At 39.4% G+C, this 25,171-nt stretch overlaps 1 protein-coding gene across 1 annotated transcript in view; it reads left to right on the forward strand.

Annotated features, from left to right (window-relative positions):
- The window catches only part of LOC128026855 (X-linked interleukin-1 receptor accessory protein-like 2), a 188,582-nt gene that overhangs the window by 111,070 nt on the left and 52,341 nt on the right, over positions 1 to 25,171 (forward strand). Inside the window, exons 4-5 of the mRNA XM_052614091.1 lie at positions 11,193 to 11,379; positions 11,713 to 11,866. Coding sequence (XP_052470051.1) covers positions 11,193 to 11,379; positions 11,713 to 11,866 — 341 coding nt within the window. The remainder of the gene's footprint in view (positions 1 to 11,192; positions 11,380 to 11,712; positions 11,867 to 25,171) is intronic.

The raw sequence follows: 25,171 nt of genomic DNA on the forward strand, positions 1-25,171 counted from the left end.
TTCTCTCTAATTAAATCAAGCCAATTAAGAAGATAATTGGAGACAGCTGGTAAAGCTCAGCCAGGCTTGATTGCCAGCCTTGTTCTTTATTCAGTGATTCACAGTTTAGAAATGTCCTTTCCTCGCATCCTCTCTTTGAAACAAGGCCTCTTGTGATGAAAGGATGAAACTGGAGGACAGAGGAGCTGAAAAAAAAACGCTTGTCGTATACTTGATAAATACTGAATAATACTTATAAATACTTTTTTTTTATTCTTCTTCTTTCTTTTTCTATGATATTGTGATTTTGCCAGGGTCTGTTTATAGCTGAAAGAGAGAGACTGTTTAGTAAATGTGTATCTTCAGAATACAGACGTGGTCAAAGTTTAGAAGTGCACTAGCATAGTTCCCTAGAGCACCACCAACTGGACGGAGCAGCAATGAGCACCTTAATTCCAATGCTAATATGATGACATTTCATTTCAGAAATAATTCACTGTATTAATTTCATTTAAACAGCTGAATATTATTATTATTATTAATAATCTGCTAATGTCTCCTCTGCTAAAAAGACATACTACCATAACAAAATTAACAATTGATCTAACTCTTGCATGCTTTTTAAAACATTTTCCTCACTTCTTTGTCCTCCTCCACCTCCTGCTTCATCTCTAATAGCTGACGACTTTCCAACGTTTTTCATTAATAAAATTAAACCCATTAGTGCACAATTTTCCACACCACAATCATTCAAGCTCATATCACCAGCAAACTTACACTCATTTACATCCTTCTCTTCACTCTCTGAGGCAGAAGTCTCAAAACTCATCCTTTCTAATCATGCTACTACTTGCTCGCTTGATCCTATTCCATCTCATCTCCTTCAAGCCATTTATCCTGCAGTTGTACCTGCACTCACTCACATCATTAACACTTCCCTCCACACTGGTGTTTTCCCCTCATCATTTAGACAGGCACGTATAACTCCACTACTTAAGAAACCCAACCTCAACCCATCTCTTTTAGAGAACTACAGACCGGTTTCCCTTCTTCCTTTCATTGCAAAACTTGCACGAGGTGTGTTCAACCAAGTCTCTACATTTCTCACACACAACAATCTCCTTGACAGCAACCAATCTGGCTTCAGAAGTGGACATTCAACTGAGACGGCCTTGCTCTCAGTTGTTGAAGCTCTAAGACTGGCAAGAGCTGAATCCTGAATCCACCCTTCAGTACTTATCCTGCTTGATCTGTCCGCTGCTTTTGACACGTTTAACCACCAGATCCTCCTATCAACGCTACTGACAAAGAGCATCTCAGGAACCACACTTCAGTGGTTTGAGTCTTACCTATCAGATAGGTCCTTCAAAGAATCTTGGAAAGGTGAGGTGTCCAAGTCTCAACATCTAACCACTGGGGTACATCAGGGCTCAGTTCTTGGACCACTTCTCTTCTCTGTCTACATGGCATCATTGGGTTCTGTCATTTAGAAACTTGGCTTTTCATACCACTGCTATGCTAATGACACTCAACTCTACCTCTCATTCCATCCTGATGATCCGACGGTAGCTATTCACATCTCAGCTTGTGTAACAGACATTTCTTCCTGGATGATGGACCATCACCTTCAACTCAACCTTGCCAAGACAGAACAGCTTGTGATTCCAGCAAACCCATCGTTCCATCACAATTTCACCATCAAGTTAGGCACATCAACCATAACTCCTTCAAAAACAGCTAGAAGCCTTGGAGTTATGATTGATGATCAGCTGACTTTCTCAGATCACATTGCTAAAACTGTCCGATCCTGCAGATTTGCTTTATTCAACATCAAGAGGATCAAGCCCTTTCTTTCTGAACATGCTGCACAACTCCTTGTTCAAGCTCTTGTTCTGTCCAGGCTGGACTATTGCAATGCTCTCTTGGCAGGTCTTCCAGACAGTTCTATCAAACCTTTACAATTAATTCAGAAAAATTTATTTTTAATGAGCCAAAAAGAATACACGTCACACCTCTGTTTATCAATTTGCACTGGCTTCCATAAAGCCTGCTTGCATAAAATTCAAGGCATTGATGTTTGCCTACAAAACTACCACTGGCTCTGCACCCATTTACCTAAATTCATTACTTCAGACATATGTGCCTCTAGAAGCTTGCGTTCTGCAAGTGAACGTCACTTGATTGTTCATCCCAAAGAAACACAGTCACTTTTACGGACTTTTAAATTAAATTTTCCCTTCTGGTGGAATGACCTCCCCAACTCAATCCGAGCAGCTGAGTCCTTAGCCATCTTCAAGAATCGGCTTAAAACACATCTCTTCTCTCTTCCATCTTTATTTGACCCTCTCACTTTAACACTCACTATTCTAATTCTATTCTTAAAAAATCTAACTACCTTTCTAATCTTTTTGTATTCTGTTTTTCTTTTCATTTATTATGCAATTATATATATGTGTGTGTATGTGTAAAGACCTCTAACTAGCTTGCTCTATTCTTTTATTTTTTTATTCTATCTGTTTTCTTTTTATTTATTATATTAGTTAAAACCCCATGCTACGTGTACTGTGTTAACCTAACTGAGACTTGTTATAGCACTTATATATCATTGCTCTTTTTGCTGTTTTTGATTGCTTCCACTGTCTTCATCTGTAAATCGCTTTGGATAAAAGCGTCTGCTAAATGAATAAATGTAAATGTAATATAATGAATATTAGCATAAAGAAGATATGTTAAAATGTTATCAGAAAAAAAACATAAAATACTGTTAATTGAATTTAACACTAACGCTACAGTTGAAAACATACTGGGAACGTCATTAAAGGCTTTGTATTATTCACAGAATTATAGAGCAATGCTACTGTATATAGGACACTAATAATGATTTCACTTAGGGTACCAAACTGGTCAGAAACAGCCCTGCCTAAAGCTAAGAGATATAGACTTACACTAGCTAAATGTCAATTTCAACTACAGTTGTGTTCTTGCTTCTCTGTGGTTCCTGGCCTCCCTATGGCATGTTTACAGTAGATCATATGCCTTTCTTGCCCTATCTTATATAACATAACTCCAAGACGGGTGGCCTAAAGCACCCGAGGGTCTCTGTAGCTGTCATCAGCTCTTATGACAACATCTGGAAACAGGACTGGATATGAAGAAGAAAAAAGTGACTCATTTAATCCCTATGTGTTCTACATATTACATATGAGTGTGTGTGTGTGTGTGTCTGTGTGTGTGTGTGTGTGTGTGTGTGTGTGTTCAGATTATGTCATTATGTTCATCAGTCTGCAGTGGCTGTAATCAATGCACACCGCTGACATTTAAATCTGCATGACACAACATGGAAAGAAACGTGAGCTTTAGCCCTGGATAACTGACAGACTATTGATCAGGAATGACTTAAATGTTCTTGATTATGAAAAGGAAGTGAATGACCAGCATAATTGAGCTATGAGAAGGGTGAGAGTGTCTCATTAATTCACTGAAATGATGCACGTGTACTTCTAGCCCTTACATCTCTTGATAATTTGCCTACAGGGACAATAAATGAAAAAGACTTGCATAGCTAAAAGTGACACATTTATTAAAGTACTTTAATGAAGTGATTAGTTAATTAAGCCAGTGAACTCTAGTATATTCTTAGACCCTCAAATATAATGATAGATTGACAGAATGACAGATTGGTGTTAATATCCATTAATAGATAGAAACCTACATCTCTCTTCCAAAGGTTTATGTGAAGTTGACATGAAATGTCGTGTGGTATGAATCTTCATCTCACATCATTTTAAATCATGTTTTTCTAATTAATTCATAATTATCATGCCTTGCAGTTCTACTACCATTATTTTTTTTTACATAAAATTAAACCTTGTATACCTGTTAACCAGATTTAAAATCCTAATTGTATTGTTTGTGTACTGTACCTGTTTTACAGTCTCATTAAACTGGGTTATTATTAATATGTTAAAAGTTCTCTACAGAGTATAGGAAGCAGGTATTGTGGTATTGCTAAAAACTTTTTATACATTTGAAAGTGTATTACTATATGAGAGGAACTCAATTCTTATTAAAATCCTCATAGCTAGGAATCATTCAACACCTGAAGAGCTCTGTCTGATGGGCCGCGAAATGTAAAATTGAAAACCATGAATGAATAAATTTGGCAAATCTCTGTATGATGAACTGAACTATATGCATTAATAGAATATATTTAGAGAAGTTGGAGATCCCTGTTTTTCAAACCTACAATGAACTGTATTCTGTCAGCTCTCTATAAATCTGTGATCTCTTTTCATGCTTATTGAGAATAGCGACTGCGAGATCTGTGGTTATTGTTCTCTGAATCCTCTTCTTACCAGCAGTTCAACACATCAAGGGCCCATATCACATAAAATCCCTATAAAAGTGTCGATGTGAGTGGAATCTCATATGAGGTCACAAAATGGGTCCAGACATGCTTTTGTGGGCATTAAATAATGGTCCAAATACCAGTAATCTGACTACCACAGACCTTAGTAAATCACATTGCATGATTGATTTAACAGATAATTAGATTTCTATAATCTCCTTCCATAAATTTAAAACAAAGGTTGTTTGCAATAAGAAATGGGACAACAAGCTTTGGAGAAGCAGCAAATGTACACCAGAATGGTGGTATTCCTTTGTGAAGGTGGGAGGTCAGTGATGAAGTCAACACCCAAACGTCAAACGTCAAATGAGCAGTTCTTTCCAAATCTGGTAACATCCGCTGTGAAGGCCACCGTTTGCTGTAAACAAGCTGCATGGTCAGATTTTCTCTAAGATGACCTGAACACATGCGATTGTAAATACATTGTGCCCAGGACAAACATCACCCCTCATCTCACTCTGTTGGAGGTTCCTCCATCTGCATTTGTTGGATTACATCCAGAAGGTCTGAAGAGACTACGGTGATTACTAGAGAAGCAGAGATGTATAGTAACGAAGTAGAACTACTTCACTACTGTACTTAAGTACTAAAAGGCGGTATCTGTACTTTCCTAGAGTATTATTTTTTTCTCCTACTTCCACTTTTACTTCGGTACATATTTTCGCTGAGTTTAATACTTTTACTCCGATATTTTTTTTATGTGCTGCATCGTTACTCGTTACAATTATAATAATGTTACGAATCATTCCATTACAAACCACTGCCAGAACTGTAGATGGCATGGCAGGTTTGATGAAGCTGGCACATCATTGAGCGAAACAAGCGAGACTGCGTGTGCTGACTGAACTGCTGTGAAGAGAGAGATGAACACCGAGCCGAGCCAGATCGTTCACGAGTCAAGAACCGGTTGCATAGGTTTTCGGATGACCAGTAACGTTAGTTCTTTCTGACAGTTCGATTCAATAAACCAGTTGAAGAAAACAGTTCACCGATTCTTTTGCGCTCGATGCAATGGCGTCATTGGCGTTGACTGCACATTGGCTCATAACATTAACACAGAATCAGTTCAGAATCAATCACCAAAAGAATCAGTTCTGTTCAGACGCTCTGTGTGTCGGTTTGCTTCACGCTGAATCACACATGCGCAGTATCATCAGCTCCTCGGTTCACGAATCAGACGCGTCTGACAGAAACGGTTCTTGACTCGTGAACGAGTCATTATCTGGCTCGGCTCGGTGTTCATCTTCAATTCTCTCTTCACAGCAGTTCAGTCAGTGTACTGTTTGAGTCAATGAATTACTCCGGGATATTGGTTTGTTTTAACTCCGAGGGAGTGTCAGAAACATTAAACAAGTTAACAGCTTAATTCATCTGTGGATTAATGCGCATTGGAGACGCGAACTGTTTAAAACGATTCAGTTCGATTTGGTGAACTGTTTCAAAAAGATCCTGTTACATCAAACGATTCGTTCGCGAACCAGATATCACAAACTGTTTTGTTTTTAACTGTCTTACAACAGACACGGAAGAGAAGACAATGCTGAATAAAGTCGTAGTTTTTGCTCTTTTTGGACCAAAATGTATTGCTTCGATGCTTCAAAAAGTTCTAAATGACCCTCTGATGTCTTACGGGTTTGAAACAACATGAGGGTAAGTTATTAATGACATAATTTTGCAAATTGGGCTAACTAACCCTAGTAACCATTTTTTGTTTACAAGAAGTTACAGTCAAAGGAATTGTGATTGTCCTTTAGGTTAATCATTTGAAATAGTAAAAACAATATGTTCAAACTTTTGACTACTTTCTTTAAAGGGGGGTGAAATGCTAGTTCATGCATACTGAGTTTTTCACACTGTTAAAGAGTTGGACTCCCATGCTAAACATGGACAAAGTTTCAAAAATTAAGTTGTACGTTTGAAGGAGTATTTCTGTTCCAAAAATACTCCTTCCGGTTTGTCACAAGTTTCAGAAAGTTTTTTTCGAGTATGGCTCTGTGTGAAGTAGATGGAGCGGAATTTCCTTATATGGGTCCTAAGTGCGCGCTCTTCTACCGAGTAACCGAGTTACTTCTATCAAGTAAACAACATGCGATGTTGTGATCAAACTGCAGTTTCCACATGTACAGCTTAAAAAAAAAAAAAGACGACAAAGTGGAACTTAGTCATTTTCCAAAACCGCTAAGCAAATATATACAGTTTCAGTACATACCACATAGAGACGCCTTTGCTGATGCTGCTCTTGTTAAATTTCAGCCTCTGGATCTGTGTCACAGCTTCACATGCTCTCAACTCAAAAGCCTACTGGCGCTCGTGATTCTTTAGCTCCGCCCACACGTCACGCCTCTAGGCGCTCGTGTTTTTCCGGGAAAAATCGGTACAGACTATCTTTCTCTTATAAATATATATAATAAAAATAAAGACTTTTTGGAGTTATGAAGGATGCAGTACTACTCTATAGGTACTCAAGATTAACAGGATATTGAGTGAAAACGAGCATTTCACCCCCCCTTTAATAGCTACATAACACAATACTTCTACTTTTACTTTCAGTACTTGAGTAGTAAATTTTAAAATAGACTACTTGCAATACTTAAGTACAAAAAATGTTGAATACTTTAGTACTTCTACTTAAGTGTGGTGCTTAAAGAGCACTTCTACTTCTACTCAAGTCACTTTTTTTATAGAGCACTTGTACTTTTACTCAAGTATGGTTCTCTAGTACTTTATACATCTCTGTAGAGAAGATTCTGGGATCGGATGTTGTGTCGCTCTTATTTGGTCCTGGGTATGAACTCTGGATGAGGCATAAGCATTCATTTCCTTAGGCCCTGGGAAATAGGTGACAGAATAACAGAACAGAGAGAGAAATAAGCCAGCCTGGGTTTAGTCAATTTGCCCCCTGGGTGTATTCAAGGGTTCTGTTATCAACACACAGAGGTCCCTCAAACCAGTCTCTACATTCATGACCAGTAACTCACTGTTCCCCATATTGTATTTCTATTTGAATGGGCTCAGTTTCCTAAAAAGAAAAGAACAGGCAATATATTTAGCAGAACAGCCATAATGCTGGGACAGAATAGCCCCATGTCCAGATCCAGAAGTGCCACCCTCCAGAACAATGGGTAGAGTGGGATATGGATTCTTCAGGGAGGGGCAATGGTAAGACCAAATGGCATGATAAAGCATTCATAGTGACCAGAGTTTGTTGGTGTCAGACACAGACAAGGACACAGAGGATTCAGTGAAACAGTGTTTATTATAAATCAGAGGTTGCAGACACAGGTGAATCTTGACACGTGGAAGACACTGAGACAACACAACTTTCCTTAGGTGAACGGTGGTACAGATGGTGACTCAGACGAAGACGATGGTGGAGGGAATTCCGATGAGGATGAAGAGGGTAAGGCAGATCAGGAAGGTAGACGAATGTTGTTCAGGTTAGTGAGGAGATCGGTGCAAGACCAGACACTGAGTGCTGGTGACTGGTGGCTTTATATGTGGTGCTGGTGATGATGCACAGGTGTTCAGAATTCTGGTGATTGGGGACGAGTGGGTGTGGCTAGAGTGTCTGATCCTGGGAGTGTAGCAGGTGTGGTTGTGACAGTTGGGAACGACAGGAAAGATGGCAAGAGACCATTCCCCTCATGACACCAACCTGGGTATGAACCCTACACAAAATTACTAACTTAAAAAAAGACAAATTTGCAACATAAGAATTGCTTACAGAGCAGATCTTGACAACAGAAGAACCAGTCCTTAAAATAACAGGCAGTCCCTAAAGACAAATATGTTTGTCTGAAGATATGTGTGCACATATACATTAAACAACACTACAGTTTGCTACTCACATGTATTAATCACATTTCTGAACTTGCCCACAATCAGGTATGACTGTTTTTGGGCCTTGGACATGTTGGCATGTCTTCACATGTGTGCAGTTACTGAAATACTAATCCCATTACACACTAGAGTCCAGTAGATGTATACCAGAGCGTGTGAGTGAAGCGAAGTGGTATTAGTACCTTAAGAGCACAGAGAGCCTTTCTGAAGATCCACCTCCGCTCGCTCAACCCAGAATGCACTTTGGTTATTTGCTTGTTGGAGATTGAGAATCTGTGAAATAGGCAGCAATAGTAAAGCTGTAAGTTATTGAGTTCAGATATCTTCAGCTTCCCCAGTGCTCTTCCAGCGCTGAGTGAGTGTTTTCTGCCGCCGGATTACTTCCCGGGCACAGAATGAGCCTGCAGCCTGACACTTTGTCCAAGCTAATGTTTCTCAAAGTAAATTCTAAAATCCTATGAACATCAAGAGACGTTTTAATAGATCACAGTTCCAGCTATACTTCCAGTATAGAAAGTGTGTTTCTTTCATTAATGTTAGTACATGATACAAGCATTATTAATGTGCATTTGTGTTTTAATGAACCTGTCTTGAATGTTCTACTGCACAACAGCGGCAGCATTCATAATGTTTCCACTGTCTGGATGCAGGTCATGTTATCATTGCAGAAACACAAATACACAGATGATGACTTTGCTGCTTAATCTAATATATAATTATATTTGTTGAAATAAAAAGAAATCAAGCCAGATACACGTATGTTTGGAGCTGTGTTTCATAAGGCACTAGAGAAGCAGAGATTATTAATGGAGATTTTAAAGGTTATTCTGTGAGTTCAGCTCCGGTCCTAATGAAGCACACCTGAAGCAGCTGATCCAGGTCTTCAGGATCATGGCTTCCTGACAGGTGTGTTGGATCTGAGTTCTGCAGGAGTCAGTCTGGATCTGATCTACAACATCAGCCTGGAGGAGCACTTCTGATTCTGTCTGGAAACCGCCTTTCTAATGCTGTGTTCACACTTCACAATATTATATACAACATCAGCACACAGCCATCTCTCCTTCATATTCTTCTTTTGCTTTTTCATTTCCACTGCAAATCAGTGTTCAGACAACTTGGACTGCCAGCATTTTGATGTGGTGAGTGTGTGTGTAATACACCAGAACTGCAGGCGTGCTCCTCAGTCAACAATCAATGCAGTCCCGTTCAATACAGTTTAAGTCATTACACCGCAGCAGTTAATGAACACCACAGAGCACAATGATACAATCAGTGCTAATAAACACAGTCAGAAGCTGCAGACACATACAGAGCTCTACTGATCAGATGTAGTCTTTGGTTTGTAATATTTGTGATTCATCAGAAGAATGTACAGAGTGGCAGCTTTCACACACTGAAGCACAACTGGACGAGCGAAGCCTCATTAGTGCTCAAACACTAGCCTAATGTCCTGATTAGCAGCTGAAGGGAGGGCAGATGGCGCGATGTGTCAGCTGCACACAGGAAGTGTCGTCTCCTCTCTTCAGGCTGTGGTAACAGCGATCGCTGAAGAACGCTCTGAAGCCAGTGCAATCAGGTGTGGGTCAGCAGGTCTGAGGGACACTGTCCACTCTCAGTGTCATCAGGGACAGGAGGAGACGCGTCGCCCGGACTCTAATAACTGATCCACATCACACCAGACACATTCACATCAGTCAGCACACATGTTTCTCCATAACCAGTAATAGAAGTAATACCTACACCCGCACTGACAGATGCACTGGCCCAGAAACAGCTCAGTTTGGGTTGATTTCTGAAATGTTTTATTTTCACGTTACTGAAGTAATTAATATATATCCATGACTCATGATGGCTGATCGAGGGACTTCCTGTGGAAAAGCTGTCATCTGGGGAAGATGGTTTTACGTATCTGAATAATATGCATCTATGCGTGTTTAATGAGACGTTTCCTGTGTGTGGGATTCGGTTTGTTTCATCTCAGCACAGTATTCTCAGAAAAACTCTCTCTATTTGTGTGCAGATGTATTCTCATTTTTCAGATCCACTGTATTTTTCATCATTAATTGATTCCCTTTGAACATTATGATATGAGTTATCAGATTCTTTCAGAACAGGATCACACAACACGACTCTCAATTAATCCAGTCGGGTGTTGTTATGGGGTAACAGAAGAAGACAAGGACGGAGCAGTGGGGATGTTAATAATTAATAAACTCTTTATATCGAATGTGCCAGTAATTGCTCTGTTTTACCGCCGTGGCCAGGCCTTTCGCTTCTGACGTTACACAGAATGAAAGAAAATCAATGCAGGCAGACCTACAAAAGTGTGGAAACATCTAAAGATTTCTAGAGTCTGAGCTAAATGAGCTGGGAGAATCCAGGTTTATTTCATGTTCACATTCATATCATTGAGTGTTTGCAAACCTAAACAGCCCACAGAGACCTTGTACATAGAGAGAGAGAGAGAGAGAGAGAGAGAGAGAGAGACACACACACACACAGAGAGAGAGAGACATCTTCAAAGAGATGCTCTACCAAAAGCAACAGAGCTATTGAAGGTGAATGTGGAATATGTGTATAAAGTGTTCACAGAAATATGGAATAAAATAAAAGTAAATGCTAAAGAGTTTATTTTTTTGTTTTAATATGTTACTTGAGCTAGTGAGTTTTTGCTGTTGTTTTGCTCAAAAAATTGTCCTACTGTATATTTGCAGCATGTGTCTTTTTCCCATCCTCCTTCTGTCTTAAACACTGTTTGGTGGTGGATTTCAGTAATGTCTAATGTCACTGCATCTCTGTCCTTCATGAGGGAAAGGAGGCACTGATGTGCTGCTGCAAAGAAGAAAACCAAAGCTGTTTTGGCAGCTTTGTTTGTAACTAAAGCTCAGCGAGGAGTAATTGTGAGATCTGAAACTAGTGCAGTATTTTCATCATGCCATGATGTCTTATACGTGTGTGTCGACAGAAACTCCACGTACTGTATGAAGGTGTCCATGTCTCTGATGGTGGAGGAGAGCGAGGAGGGACTGTGCTTCAGCAGTCGAATACGTTACCAGGAGAGCGCAGAGATCACCAAGAGCAAGATGATCCGCTGCCCTGACATCGACGACTATCTGGCGCCCTACAAGCAGCCCATCATGACCTGGTACAAGGTACAGAGTTATATCTCCTACAGCGTGTTCCTGGTTTCTGTGTCTACTCCTAGCCCTAAACCCAACCTAAACATTCCCTGAAATGGGGAAGGGGAAGGAAGATAGCGATTCTGTCGCAGCCCCAAACCTTAAAGCAGCAAGGTTTAGTTCCAGCCAGATCCAACACACTTTGAGCTCAAGACACCTCTGCCTTAAAGCATCAAATTTTGACTGGAAGGCTGTTCTAGTACCAACAAACATCTTTTTTTATCTTCTGAACAAATCTATCAGCTTTAGGATAATGGGTTTGAAATGAGTGAGAGTAGGATGCTGAAGAGTGGTGTGTTTCCACAGGAGTGTGAGAGGAAAGAGTGGAGGAGCTCCATCATCATCAACACCACCAGTCTCTGGATCCCGGAGGTGCTGGAAGACGACGGAGGAAACTACACCTGTGAACTCAAATATGGCAGCAGAGTTGTGCGACGGACCACAGAGCTCAAAGTCACAGGTACGTGTTGTGTTCAGACTCTCTCAGACACAGCGCTGTGAGTGTGGTGCATCGATCAGTGGTGTCATGATCATCAGTGGATGTGGAGCGTCACCTCCACGTGGCCATAGCAGACAATCTTCAGCCTCTAGTTTTACCCTCAGACCACAGACCATCTGATGCATTTATACAGAAAAGGTCAAGGTTTGCTCAGTGATTTCATTGGCTAGATTTACACAACATTCAGGAGAAACAAAGTTGCAAAATTTACAATTTACCAAGCTGATAATATGTGTGCATTCAATTTTTGATAGCTAGTATTCAGTATTTTTATCATGATGTCTGTACAGATTTCGGCTAGTTTTACAATCGCAACATCCAGACTGCTACAGGTTTATCAGTGTTCATTTTTACACATCTGATGTTGCCAAATAAAGTGTAATTCAGTGTTTCTCAACTCTGGCCCGGAGTTAACCCTGATCAAACTCTCCTGCCAGTAACTTTGGCGTGATCCTGAACCCCGTCATCGGCTCGTTCGGTGAGTTTGACGTGGTGCTGAAGCCGAAGTCTTGAGAAGCTGAGAAAGCTGTACATTTTTTGCTAACTCCTAGTCCACGACATGACTTCCCTGGACACTGTAGTCTTGATTATTAAAATGATTATTAGAATTGACATTCAAATTCTAGTTGTGTCTGTAATGTGATCTAGCACTGCTCTTTGTCCCATATGAATATCTAAAAACAGATCAGTAGTGTATGAGCAGCAGTTCTGAATGACTGGGCATGAGGGTCTGAAGAGCTGCCAGAAACTCTTTTAACTGCCAACCGTGTGCCTCCAGCCCAGACTGAGGGAGATGGAGGAGTGGGTTTGTTTGAAAGCAAGCTCTTTCTAAAGCCTCCAGCCCTTCATCTTCTTCTGTACACACATCCAGGATGAATCCAGCTCTGAGTACAGCAAACAACAGACTGCACAGCTTCACACAACTCACAGTAGTGCAAATCTGCGTCCAAAACGTGTGTCTGGATAATGTGACCTCGCCACTTCTCTTCTAGCATTCCCCTAGGCTCAACTCAGAAAAACTCAACTCATAACTCAACTCTTAACACTCAACTCATCTCATGCGCTCTCTCATTATTATACATGATTCGGAAGAGTCGTTTTGTTAGAAACAACAGCACTAGCATATGCTGCCCTAATTAGTTCTTGATCGTGTAGTATTACCATTGTGCAAGACCATGAGAAGCCTATGAAAATGAGCAGACTGTACATGCATGTAACCGTCAACATTTCACTGTGCAATTACCATCTAACAATGAGATTATGATGCATTATGATTGATTATAGCACAGAAAGATTTTTCACAAACTTCTGACCTGAGAACAGTTCACTTGCATTTGCTGTTTACAGAAGGTTTCCCAAGATGCACTGCGTGATCCTACTGGATGTGACTATAGAACAAACTCTTCAAAGTGTTAGTTATTGTGCAACTTCTCCCCAGTCAACCAGAAGGAGGAATAAGAGTGTGTGAACAGTTAGTTTGTGTATCTGTTCACAGTGCTGTCTCCGCTGGGATGCCGTCGTGTCTGTTGTTCACGACACCATTGTCACCGGTCAGGACTCTTTCCGTGTCACATGATAATAGGAGCTGAGACATTTGCTAAGAGCTTTCTTCATAGATGAATGATGGGCCGCTACGAGAGCCTCCTTCCCGCTTGTCTTCTTACAGGGCACGACAGCAGCATAACACACACATTTATCTCAGTGTCATCTGACACATTGCAAGCTTTCTGATCCCCCGCACACATCCTCCTCCTCCTCATCATCCTCGTCGTCACCACGTGTGGGCAGAGATTGTCATGCACCGTTATTGTTTTGCTCAAGTGCCGAAGGCAAATGATTTGTCTCTCTCAGATGCTGAAGGGGCTCTAAAACTCAAAAATATATCAAGAGATAACAACGTAATTCAGTTAACCCCGCACTGAAATCTCAAAAGGTTTGGCAAAAGAAGAATGTTTTGAAAGGAAAATGTTCACAGCAGATTACAGATATCACTACTCTCAAGCTCTGAAAATGACTAATAATAATAATAATAATAATAATAATAATAATAATAATAATAATAATAATAATAATAATAGATTCCATATACTGGTGCTAAAGTCATGTGACTGATACAGATCTCAAAAACACCAGAGGTTTGGCTCAAGTTTTAGGAGAGTTTATTAAATGCACTCCATTAATTAACATTAATTAAACTCTAACTCTTTATGGTAAGGTTTCATTTGCCAACATTAGTTAATGCGATAGCTGACCTGAAACAATAGTTTCACAGCATGTTGGGTAATATTTATTTCTAGTATATTTTTTTATGATTTAAAGTTAATGTATTGTGCACAAAAATTATAATGATATAAATGTATAAACTAAATGCATAAATATATAATAAAATATCATATAAATAAACAATAAATATATAAATATAAAATATAAAATGTTTTTAATGTATTAGCACTGCATTGAATATTTCATTGACAGCATACAAGACAAACATTTATGCACTATAATACTTTTAATTAAAGATGGTATTAATGCGTTAATTCAATTAATTAATTGAAAAATAACACGTTAAAATTATAAGTGCGTTTGCCGCACTTGCCCCAGACCTGTGGATCCGTTTCATTCAGTCGACTGATGACTAATAGACAGAGCAACAGCTGACTGTGTGATGGAGGCTTAGTCCATGTTGTTGAACCATTGGCAATAGTTGCGTTGGCTTTGAAGCAGTGCAGCACAGATCGATCGGTATCATTTCAGTGATGAAATCATTTAATATTTTCACAGTAATAATAATAAAATGAAGGAAAAAATTATTAAAGTTATAGTTTACCCAACCAAAAATGATAATTCTGTCATCATTCACTCACATGGTCCAAAAGAGTGTATGTTATAAATTTTATCGAACAAAAAATTTTTTGCTGAACCTATACTTTTTGTAATCTCTGTTTGATGCTTTGCACAACAATTAATTTAAATTATCTTTTCAGAGCAATTTCTTCAAATTCGATTAATTAATCACCACATCATGTAATTAATTCGATTACAATTTCTAATCGCATACCAGCCCTACTTTTAATATGTTAGTTTGATGCTAATAAAGCTTGAGGAAGCATCATGATGAGCAAAGAAAGAAGCTGTCGTGAGGTTTGGAGTTGAACTTGTTGATTGTGAGATCTCTTAGAGAGGGATGTGTAGATGAACATCAGTAAACTCTGATTAAACATGGATTGGGGTGAGATCTACTCAGACACAGCTTGCGGTGAGAGGATGAGCGTCAAATAGTGCCATTATCATGCTGTATCACTCGAGCAAGATCTTTAAATAGAGCAACAGTCATGAAGTGACGGCGTGACCGACATCCACCGCAGACGAGACTCTCAGTGTTACAAACACTCTGCTTAATGTGGTTAATGTGCAAAGACATCTATAGATAAGCTTGTAGCTTGGTTTCCTCAAAGTATAAACACTGGTGTTGTGTTGAGGAAACAGCAGTGATTTTTTTTACTTCACACTGTCTACTGTCTCAGGGAAGAGGATGAATGTATTCCTGTTGAGACCACACAAATCAACCAACCAAAGGTACTGGGTTTTTAACTGTAGTCTCAGAGAATTTGTAATGGCTTAACCACTTTTAATGAGAATTGGTACTGGTTTGAATGGAAACTGAAACCATCCCTGTGAGTCTCTACTAATAATTGGTCTCCTTCGATTGGTGTTTGTTAAAACCACTAAATCCTTATGGAATATGTCCCAAAACACACTCCAGCTATTGGTTTTAATGGTTTTTGTAGTGGAAACCATTATAACGTCTGTGATGGTTTCTATCGTGTGAAACAATAGAAGAGGAAGTGCTGTGTTATAGATTGAAATCTTCTGCAGAAGCTCCAGCTGGCATAAACCGAGAGGTTCTCAGCACATCGGTTCCTCATAACTAGCGATGCTAACGTATGGCTCCACAAGACTTAGAGTTGCTCAACCATGCCCATACGCTATGTGGAAAATAATGTGTTTTTTTAACCTTAAACTGCATAAACGCATTTCTTTACAGAAAATACACCAAACAATGTTCTTTTTAAGCAACACCTGACCCCTTTATATCGTTTTCATTCATTTTTCATTTTGTTATTTACTTGAACTCTTTGAAACGATATATTGTAACACTCTGTGTAGAGTACACCAAAATCAAGGAGGGAAATGTTCATTCCACAAAAGAAAGAGAGAGAGAAAAAAAGTAGACACTCAGAATCTGTATCAAACCCTCATGAGTATTATACAATAAGACACATTTGATAAACAACACAGCCAGCGCAAAACGAGTGTGCAGGAATGTAAACAGACCAAGTCCAAGAACTTCATATACAATGTTTGAATCAGTCTCACCGGGCCATGTCAACGAATGAATGTCCAAGAGCAGTTCCAATAAAACAACTGAAACTGTTAAAATCCTCCATGGTGAGTAATCCAAAATGTGAAAAGTGAGGCAGCAGTATACTCCAATAACAGTTCAGTCAATCTGAGCAAAAATGAGCAGAGCGAGCACAAACGCTGTTAAACGCTGGTAAGCTGGCTAATAATAATAACTTCTGTGTTATGATCACGTGACCACCATGACACACGGTGGCATTCAGGATCTCGTGAGACAACTTCATCTGGGAATAACACAGAAATACACACACAGAGCCAATAATACAGATGGTGGAGCGATAATTATAATAAATCATCAATAATGCATGAATATTAATCAAAAACAATGAAAATAAATGTGGCATTGCTACAGTAATCCAGTAATTCCTGTGGGTGCAGTGTGATCTGTTCAGCTGGATGTTTGAGTCTTTCACCCCATTCCCTCTATGAGCTAGAATCTATGTTGTGTAGTGTGCAAGAACTGTATTACAGTTAATGTATCACAAATCAGAGTACAATAAAAACAGAGCAAGATACTAGCCTTCATTTAACTTAACAGATGGGAAAATATCTACAAAATATCTAGATAAGTATCCACATAATCAAATGCAGTGTGGTTGAATCTACAGACACAGGCGGACCGTGGATCAAATAGCCAGGGCTAAGATGATGGGAATCCTGTAGATTAATAACATTCCATTGGTGCTACAACAAACCCCACCTAGTGTTACAAATAGCCTGCCAACTCTGGACAGGGACGTCATTTACACAATCATTCACAGAAGGTTCATTTTAAACGATATGTCGTAATCTTTAGTTTAAAGAGAGAGTTTCCCTGACCTAGTAGTGAATTCCAGCGTCAGTATCTGTGAATGCAATGATGAGTGAGAACAGAACTTATTTACTGCAGGTGTCGACTGATGATGGGCTAGATCTACGAGTAATGAATGACGAGACTTCCCAGTAGAACTTAAGCGCTCCCATTTCTATTTATCTGTGTGACATTAGTGTAGGAGGCTGTGTTTGACCATGTTAGTCCATCTCAACAGATATTTTGCTCTGTCGGTCAGTATTATTTGTTTTGTAGATATTTCCACACGCAGCAGATGATAGAGTGTGTGCTAACAGTCAGACAATCAATACACATTAGAGCTAATGCTCAACCCTGTCACAATGATTTACTTCTGATTTATGAATAACCACTCAAGGAACAAACTTGATCTCGGTAAATAAACACAGACAAATGAGGCACACACACTTTTTTGCGGTTGACGTGTGATTAGGTGAATTCTGACCAATAAATGAACCAGGTTTTCATGAATAAAGCACTCATAAGGCATTCATTAAACATCAGTTAAAAAACATTTTCTTCCCTGCATGCCCTAAAGTCAGTTCAGAAAGGAACCACTTTTGGTTTATTGAACACAATATATCTTTGGCAGTATAATATAATCCAAAAATAATTGAACATTCAAGAGCTGTAAACATTAACCCCCCGGAACCTTCTTTGCACTTCTCCGCACCGTCAACATCAAATGCGCTGGAAATGTTTTTTTGTTTTGTTTTTTTTTTCTGAATGACGAAATTAAACCCTTTATGTCAGTTTAACAATTGATAATTAAGTAAATTTGAAAATTAAACAGTTTAAGTTGATTAAGCACAATACAATTGTGTTTTGGCTGAAAACTAAATATATTTGTGTTGTTTTAACAAAAAATATCTGTGTAAAACGAACAGTGCCACAAAACCTTTATTTTTTTGAGTGTACGTCCAATCAAAATGCTCGGTAGCAGTTTAAATAGCTTTCCTATCTGCCTGTCAGAGTATGTATATATCTGCATACCTCTGCTCACACTGCTCGCGCAGACAGACTACATCATTAGTGCATTTACACACGCTGTGCAGACAGAGCTAGAATGACAGACAAACATCAACAACCCAGTCTTCCTTCCCTGGTATTGTAATACTTTTAAAGTTTTCTCGCTGGTTAATGACACATGATGTAGCCCAGCGGTTCCCAATTCCAGTGCTCGTGCACATATTTAGCATGTCTGGCTTAGTTAACACTCCCGATTCAGATGACCAACTCGAGCTACGTGAATGAACTGTGTTCCTATCGATATGATCCCTACACTGTGTTCATTGCTCCCTACTCCCTGAGCAGGGTTTACTTCAGTTCGGAACATGGACTGGAATTGGGAACCGCTGATATATATATTGTAATAATGTTATCTCTGGTATTTGGTTCTGTGAGCATAAATGCATTCAGGGGACGTGGCTTTGGACAGTGATTGCAGGGAGGATGGGACGTTTCTTTCAGTCTTTTATCTTCGCAGTTTAAGATATTTTAGATTTAGTCTGAGAGCTCTCAGTCCCTCCATTGAAGCTGTGTGTACGGTCTACTGTCCATGTCCAGAAAGGACAAAACAAAACAATTAAAAACAAAGCAGTCTGGATATCCAGTTCGCGAACGAATCATTCAATTCACCAAATCGAACTGAATCATTTTAAATGGAACAATTCAGTTCAAAGTCCTTAGAAGGCTACAGAGGGGAAACCTGAGAAAGACAGGCCACAGAAAGTTAAGCTGCAGACAGTAAAACATGGAGGTTGTTAAGAGTAATATGAATAGGTATTACACCTCCACCAGTAAATGCATTTAAATGACCTTGAGGACAACTTGATAATATTTGCTGAGCCTTGAAATGGTTTTTGGTTCAGGTCTAATAGCAGTAAAGGCCCTCCCCAATCCTAAAGGAATGACCAGTGTATTGAAGAGGTGACAAACCTCAGCTTTCCAAAACAGTGGCTAAATGAGAAGCAAATGCACAGATGGGACAAAAAACTTGGATAATCGGGGTTATGATATCTAGCATAAAACTGAATGCCTGCTAGCGGTTTCCGAATGGAAGATAACTTTACATTTTGATTTTCATAGTTGTAAACATTAAAACAAACAAATGGTTGAAATTAGAATAGGAAAAAATGGTTTCCAATACGATAGACAAAACATCACGAACAAAGACCAAGAAGACTTATAAGCTTTCAAAGTAAAAGGAGCAACACCTTTAGCAATATAATGTCTGGTTTAATTTAGAAGATCATTAAAGGAAACATCTAATACAGCAGTATTTCGGAAAGGTTTGGGCAGGAAGTTGGATCCTGCTTGGCTGATGGGCATAGACATCTGAAAGCCTGAAAAAGCGAAAATGAGAAAGTGATCAGCTACCATATTACTGTGACCGGGATTATAAATCGCTTTAAAGATAGGATTGCCCGATAGGATAGATTTCGTAAAGAGCCGACTAAATGGAAACTTAAGCTAGGTTACAAAAATATTTCGGCCAGGTTTCAGCTAACAGCTGCCCTTGACAAAATAAAATAAAATAGAGGTGAGTGGCGTCTGGGAAAAGTTCTGATTAATTAGACAAATCTGAAAAATGAAAGGAAGCTTAGAGACATCCAACAGGATCCAGCACAGTGCTTCTTAGAGATGGTTAAAATGTTTGGACTACTCCGGCATATGAAGGTAAGTCTGACTGCGATGTAGAATTTTGAATTCTATTTAATTCTGAAGAGAGCCCAATCAAAACAATGAATTGGTATGATTTTGAAAGTGTCCATGATATCTGCTTTAGCTACTCAAATATTTTGGCCAGCTAGCTTGATTAACTGAACTGCATTATCGACCTAAGCATAATGCAGAGAAAAAGTTTCTGAGGGGATACATTCATGGGGAGAGGGCAAATAAAATATTAGCCATTTTCTTCAAGAATATTTGCGAGGGGCAATTTAACCTGAAATTGACTAAAGGGAGGAGAGTTGAGAGGACAGAGTACATAAACTTTATTGACTTTTTTCTTGAGCAAAGCGAAGACCACAACTGGATCAGTGAGAGCAGATTGTAATTTATTTTTTGCTACAAAAGAAGTAGAGAGAGGGGAAAGGACTCCTACCTGAAACACTTGGGAAAGACCAGTAATTAGGAAATCAATTAAAGACGGATCAGGATGAGAAGAGAGATAGGAAAAGAGTAATGGGACATTAATAGGAGTAGAGGGGTGAACACTTTTTTCAGAGTAGGGACCTTGACGGGATGAAGCTTGAACTGCCATGGGCAAGCAGATGCTAAAGAAGCTACAGACAAGAGCAAATTTACATTGAGGGAAGGAACACACAGATTCGTTAAAATGTTTACATGAAACAGTAGTGAATAGTGAATTCCCCTCCTCTGACAAAATCCGTAGAAGGCGGTGAGGAACGCTGCTTCTAGAAGCAAGTTTGAGTGCGGAGTGAACAGACCTGATCTTAATTTATCTATCATCATATGCACCTGCGCGAGAGAGAGCTGTAGTAGAATTGCAGGGCTTTCCTTTTTTAATCCATTGAGGAGAAGGCATATTGAGGCTTTGAGAGGAGGGATCTAAACATCTAATGTGAAATTGGATGCCTGATATAAATATCTTGATGGTGGAAGGCTTAAGTTTCCTGGATTCGAAGCAGTGCGTAATGAAAGCACATATAATTGGTATGTTAACTGGAAGTTTAGGCACCGAGAATGCGTTGCAGAAATCTGAAAAGACGACCACGCAGAGTCGTAGGTTTTAAGTGTAGTTTTTGCTAGCCCTGCTCTCATATAGAGTGCGACTGAATTAAGGTATTTTTTTCAACAATGTTTTCATTCTAGGACTGTTTGACTGAAGTTCGGGTAGCCCAGTCGTGAAGAAGCAGCTCCCGGACACAGGCGTCTGAATTCCTGGAAATTAAATCGAGACAAAGAGTCAGCTATTTTATTATCCAGCCAAGGTATATGTGTAGTTTTGATAGTAAAGTTGTTCATGATTGAGATCCAGGTTAAACGCCTGATAAAGCGGTTAATGAAAGGCACAGAGTAGCGACCCTTGTAAATGATATTGACTGCGGCTTAGTTATCACAAAACACAAGGATGTTTTTCTAGACCATTGATCTGCCCATAATAAGCAAGCAATCACTATAGGATATAGTTTCACAAGTGCTGTGGACTGAATAGAGGGAGCCAGTTCCTTAAGTTCTTTTGGCCATCTTTCTGCAAACCAATGATTGTTAAAAATCCCCCCGATCCAGACGGAAGGAGCTGTGTCGGTGAAGAACTGCAATTTAACTGAGTTTCAATATCTTCTTAGTAGAAGAAGGAAATACCGTTCCATACCGTTGTCGCATAATTTTGACCAGAATTTTAAATCGGACCTGCATCCTTTGTCTAATGTAACTGTGTCATCCATACTCTCGACTGTTTTAGACAGATCTAGAAGTCTGGAAATGAAGGAACGACCTTGGGGAATAATCCTCATGGTAAAATTGAGATGGACCAACAGGGAAAGAAGATCCCTTTTTGTTAGGGTAGGTAAACGGGAATAAGTTCTAATGAACCCTCTAATCCTTTTTAGTTTGTCTAGCGGAAGAGACGCTTGCATTTTTACTGAATCTAGTGTGATGCCCAGGAAATCGAGTACATGAAAAGGGCCTTTTGTTTTTTCCTCTGCGAGAGGAATGTCGAATTTGTCGAATGCTTTGACCTGGGAATTGATGCTGCGCGATGGGTAGGCATCTGGAAAGTCTATCAGCAGTAAGTCATCCAGCAGGTGAAGAACGAATGGTAGTTTGAAATTATTTAGTAGGATCCAGCAAAGTGCTTCTGATAGTGTATCAAAATTGGGATGCATTTACACCCAAAGGTGAGTCTGACTGAAAAATAATTTTTTTTCTCGCTACCAGACCCCGAAAAGGTGCCACTGAGAGGGATGTAGGGGCATGATTTTGAAGGCGTCAGAGATCTCTGCTTTGCTCAGTTTAATTGCGTTGTCCACTGTAGAATAAGCCAGGGAAAAAGTTTCAGAGGGAATTAAACTGTTTATGCTAGGAACCCCTACTGTGGGGAGCAGATAAATCAATAAATAAGCGTTTTTTTCCAAAGTATTTGCTAACTGCGACTCCTGAAGGGTTAATGCGAAACAGTTTGAAAGGTGGTTGATCAAAAGGTCCGATCATGTACCCCTTCTCTAATTCTTTATCCATCAGATCATATACAGCCTGGGGATCTTTGTTAGCTGACTGGAGATTTTTACAGGTAAATGAGAGGTTGACATATTGGAAAGACCAGCTAGAAACTTATGCTTGAGTCCTAAAATGAGGTAAGACAAGAAACAGTGATTTGGATGCCTTCCCAGAGCTTTGGATAGCTCTTTAGTGTTCACTGGAGTGTTTATTTCTGTTTTTAAAATGTTGTGCATCGTGGACAAGAAAACCTTGACTGTTTCAGCAATAGCTGTAAGCATGAAAAAATTTGCAATTATAACGAGTACAAACATTATAGTTGAAATGGAAACAAACAGGGTTTTGTCTTCCAGGCTTCACCTGTCCTGTCATCGAAGTGCTAGTATCATAGGTGGACGTGGTCTTGGAGCAGAGAGAAGCTAAGAATAGTGTGCCTCCGTAAGACATAGCGAGATCCGAGATGATGGCTAAATAGGTATCTAATTCCTTCCTCCTGTCTGGATTCACAAATAATGTCTCTGAACACTCCGAAAGCAACATTAAATTCTGCCATGGTTAAACGTTTGGTAAGTCTTGGTTCGTTATCTTTAAGAATAGGTATGTCAGATATGTCTCCACAATCCATGATCCTTCTCTCATTAGTTTTTGCACAAAGCATTATTTTAACTAAGTTAATGTTGTTACCTGACAGGATTTGAGCACGCAGATGAGGAGAAACGGCAGCTGCTGGGGGGAAGAAGGGCAGCCCAGTGGAAGTGGCAGGTAACGCTGACCCGAGATATCTACTAGGAAGCACATATTCTTGAATTGAGAGCAGCGCTGAGAGAATCTTGTCTTCTCCTTGTACCGGAGCTAAAGAGGCACTTGCTGTTTTTGCTTTCTTTGGAGTTGGGTCCGCTTGGAGTGGAGATATTTTTTTATTTTCTCTGTGGCTTTACGTCCGGTAGATCGGGGAAGAGAAGACACTGCATTGGTAGATGGGGGCTGCAGGTCTTGATTGACTTCTTGTAAAAGAGTCGTGAGCTGATCACGATCCAGATTCGGAGAGTATAAGGTGGACAAAATCCTTTCTATGGGCCATTCGGTGATGGAAAAAGGATTCCTGGCTGCTATCCTAAAGCTGCGTCTTACTAGCAGGGTTGGATCGATGTCTTCGTGCCATGATCCGGGATTTCGTCCGGAGACTCTTTTGAAAGGATTTGTACTATAATGTCCGAAGTATCCATGACCAGGAAGCAGCAAGTAAGAAGTGAAAAGAATGACATAAACTTAACTCTCATGCTGTTTTAGCTGTATCGCAATGCTTGCGAGCCGTTGAGCATACTTACCGAGCAGTGGTCCCATGTATATATATGTCCCATGTCTAATAGGAGAGAGGTAGTGATTGGAGCGATTTGACAGCTGACCGCATCAGTGGGTCACAGCCTTGCCTCTGTGGCAACGCAGCTGTTTGATTGGTGAGTGCGCTGTGCTTATTCTATTCATTCGTTTCATATCGTAGCCTAAGCTTTAAATCATTGCCTTTTAAATATATACAAATAATACATAGTTTGTATAATATTGTGCTGATCCCTTGACTCATCTGTTATCTAGCAAACACCAGACTGTGCCATCCTCAGCTGAGTTTACAGGCAGAACTATTCCTTGTCCGTTATTAGTTTTTTAAGCCATTATCCGTGCCATTCCCAATAAGCTTCAGGCACAACCCTAATTATTACATTACATATTTAAATTTGACACGCAACATAGATGAGGTCACAGAAAGTAATAGCTCCACGCAATATTTTAATCCTAAAATTCACGTTGTACTTGCAAACTCTTTGTATGCATTATGATTAATGCATGCTCGAGTAGTCGATTGTTTCCGACAGCGCTCGACTAGTCTATGACTCTATGCAAGCTCTATACAGTATGACAAAAATTTTGCAAAATAAAGTACATACAAATAATTTGACCCTAACAATCTATTTTTTAATTTGGCAAACGCGAAGACAGAATGCGTCTCCGAGATTAAAAGGAGCTATAAAAATAGATAGCCTAATTCTGATACATATGATGATGATATATATATATATATATATATATATATATATATATATATATATATATAGCCTACTAAAAGAATCTTATGCATTGCAATCATTTAATTTTTAATATTTGGCATGTTTGTCTGCTGCTGTGCATCCCTGTGTTTAATAAGTTAATGAGTTAAAAAAAAGACAGTATTGATATGTCCACCTTTACTGTATGGGTACTATTTTATTTTATTTTATTATTATTATTATTATTATTATTATTATGATTATTGGTTCAATAAAACATTTTGTAGAATGAGAATGTCTCTTCCCTAAATTATAAGCATACCTGCCGAGAGAGAGCCACCATTCCTCATGTCATGTATGTATTGAGGATATGTTATAGACTCTGGATTCACACTCGAGCTCTGGTGAGCGGCTGACAGGCTCGCTGCGAGTCCAGAAGGTGACAGATTTCCTGATGAAGCCCGCTGTGACTCTTTTATCAGCTCTGATGGTCTCCAGATAAAAGCCAAAGATTTATTCTCACTCAGTAATGAGCTGGATAATTAATTTTTGCCGACATCCATCACATTCTCAACAAGGCCATTGTCTTGAAAATTGCTCTTCAACTGGGTTGGTGTTAGACAGAAGAATGTGAAGCGACGAGGAGTGTAATGAAGCGTGGGATTATTCAGACACACTTTATTAGAAAAGCTAATAGTTTCTCTCTTTTAATTCGTCATGTAATAAATGGAACAGAAAGCATACGCAGAGGTGATTGACTTACTGAAAGTGTAAATACATCAGAGCCAG

Source organism: Carassius gibelio, chromosome A14 (genome assembly GCF_023724105.1).
Source record: "Carassius gibelio isolate Cgi1373 ecotype wild population from Czech Republic chromosome A14, carGib1.2-hapl.c, whole genome shotgun sequence".
NCBI classification, from domain to species: domain Eukaryota; kingdom Metazoa; phylum Chordata; class Actinopteri; order Cypriniformes; family Cyprinidae; genus Carassius; species Carassius gibelio.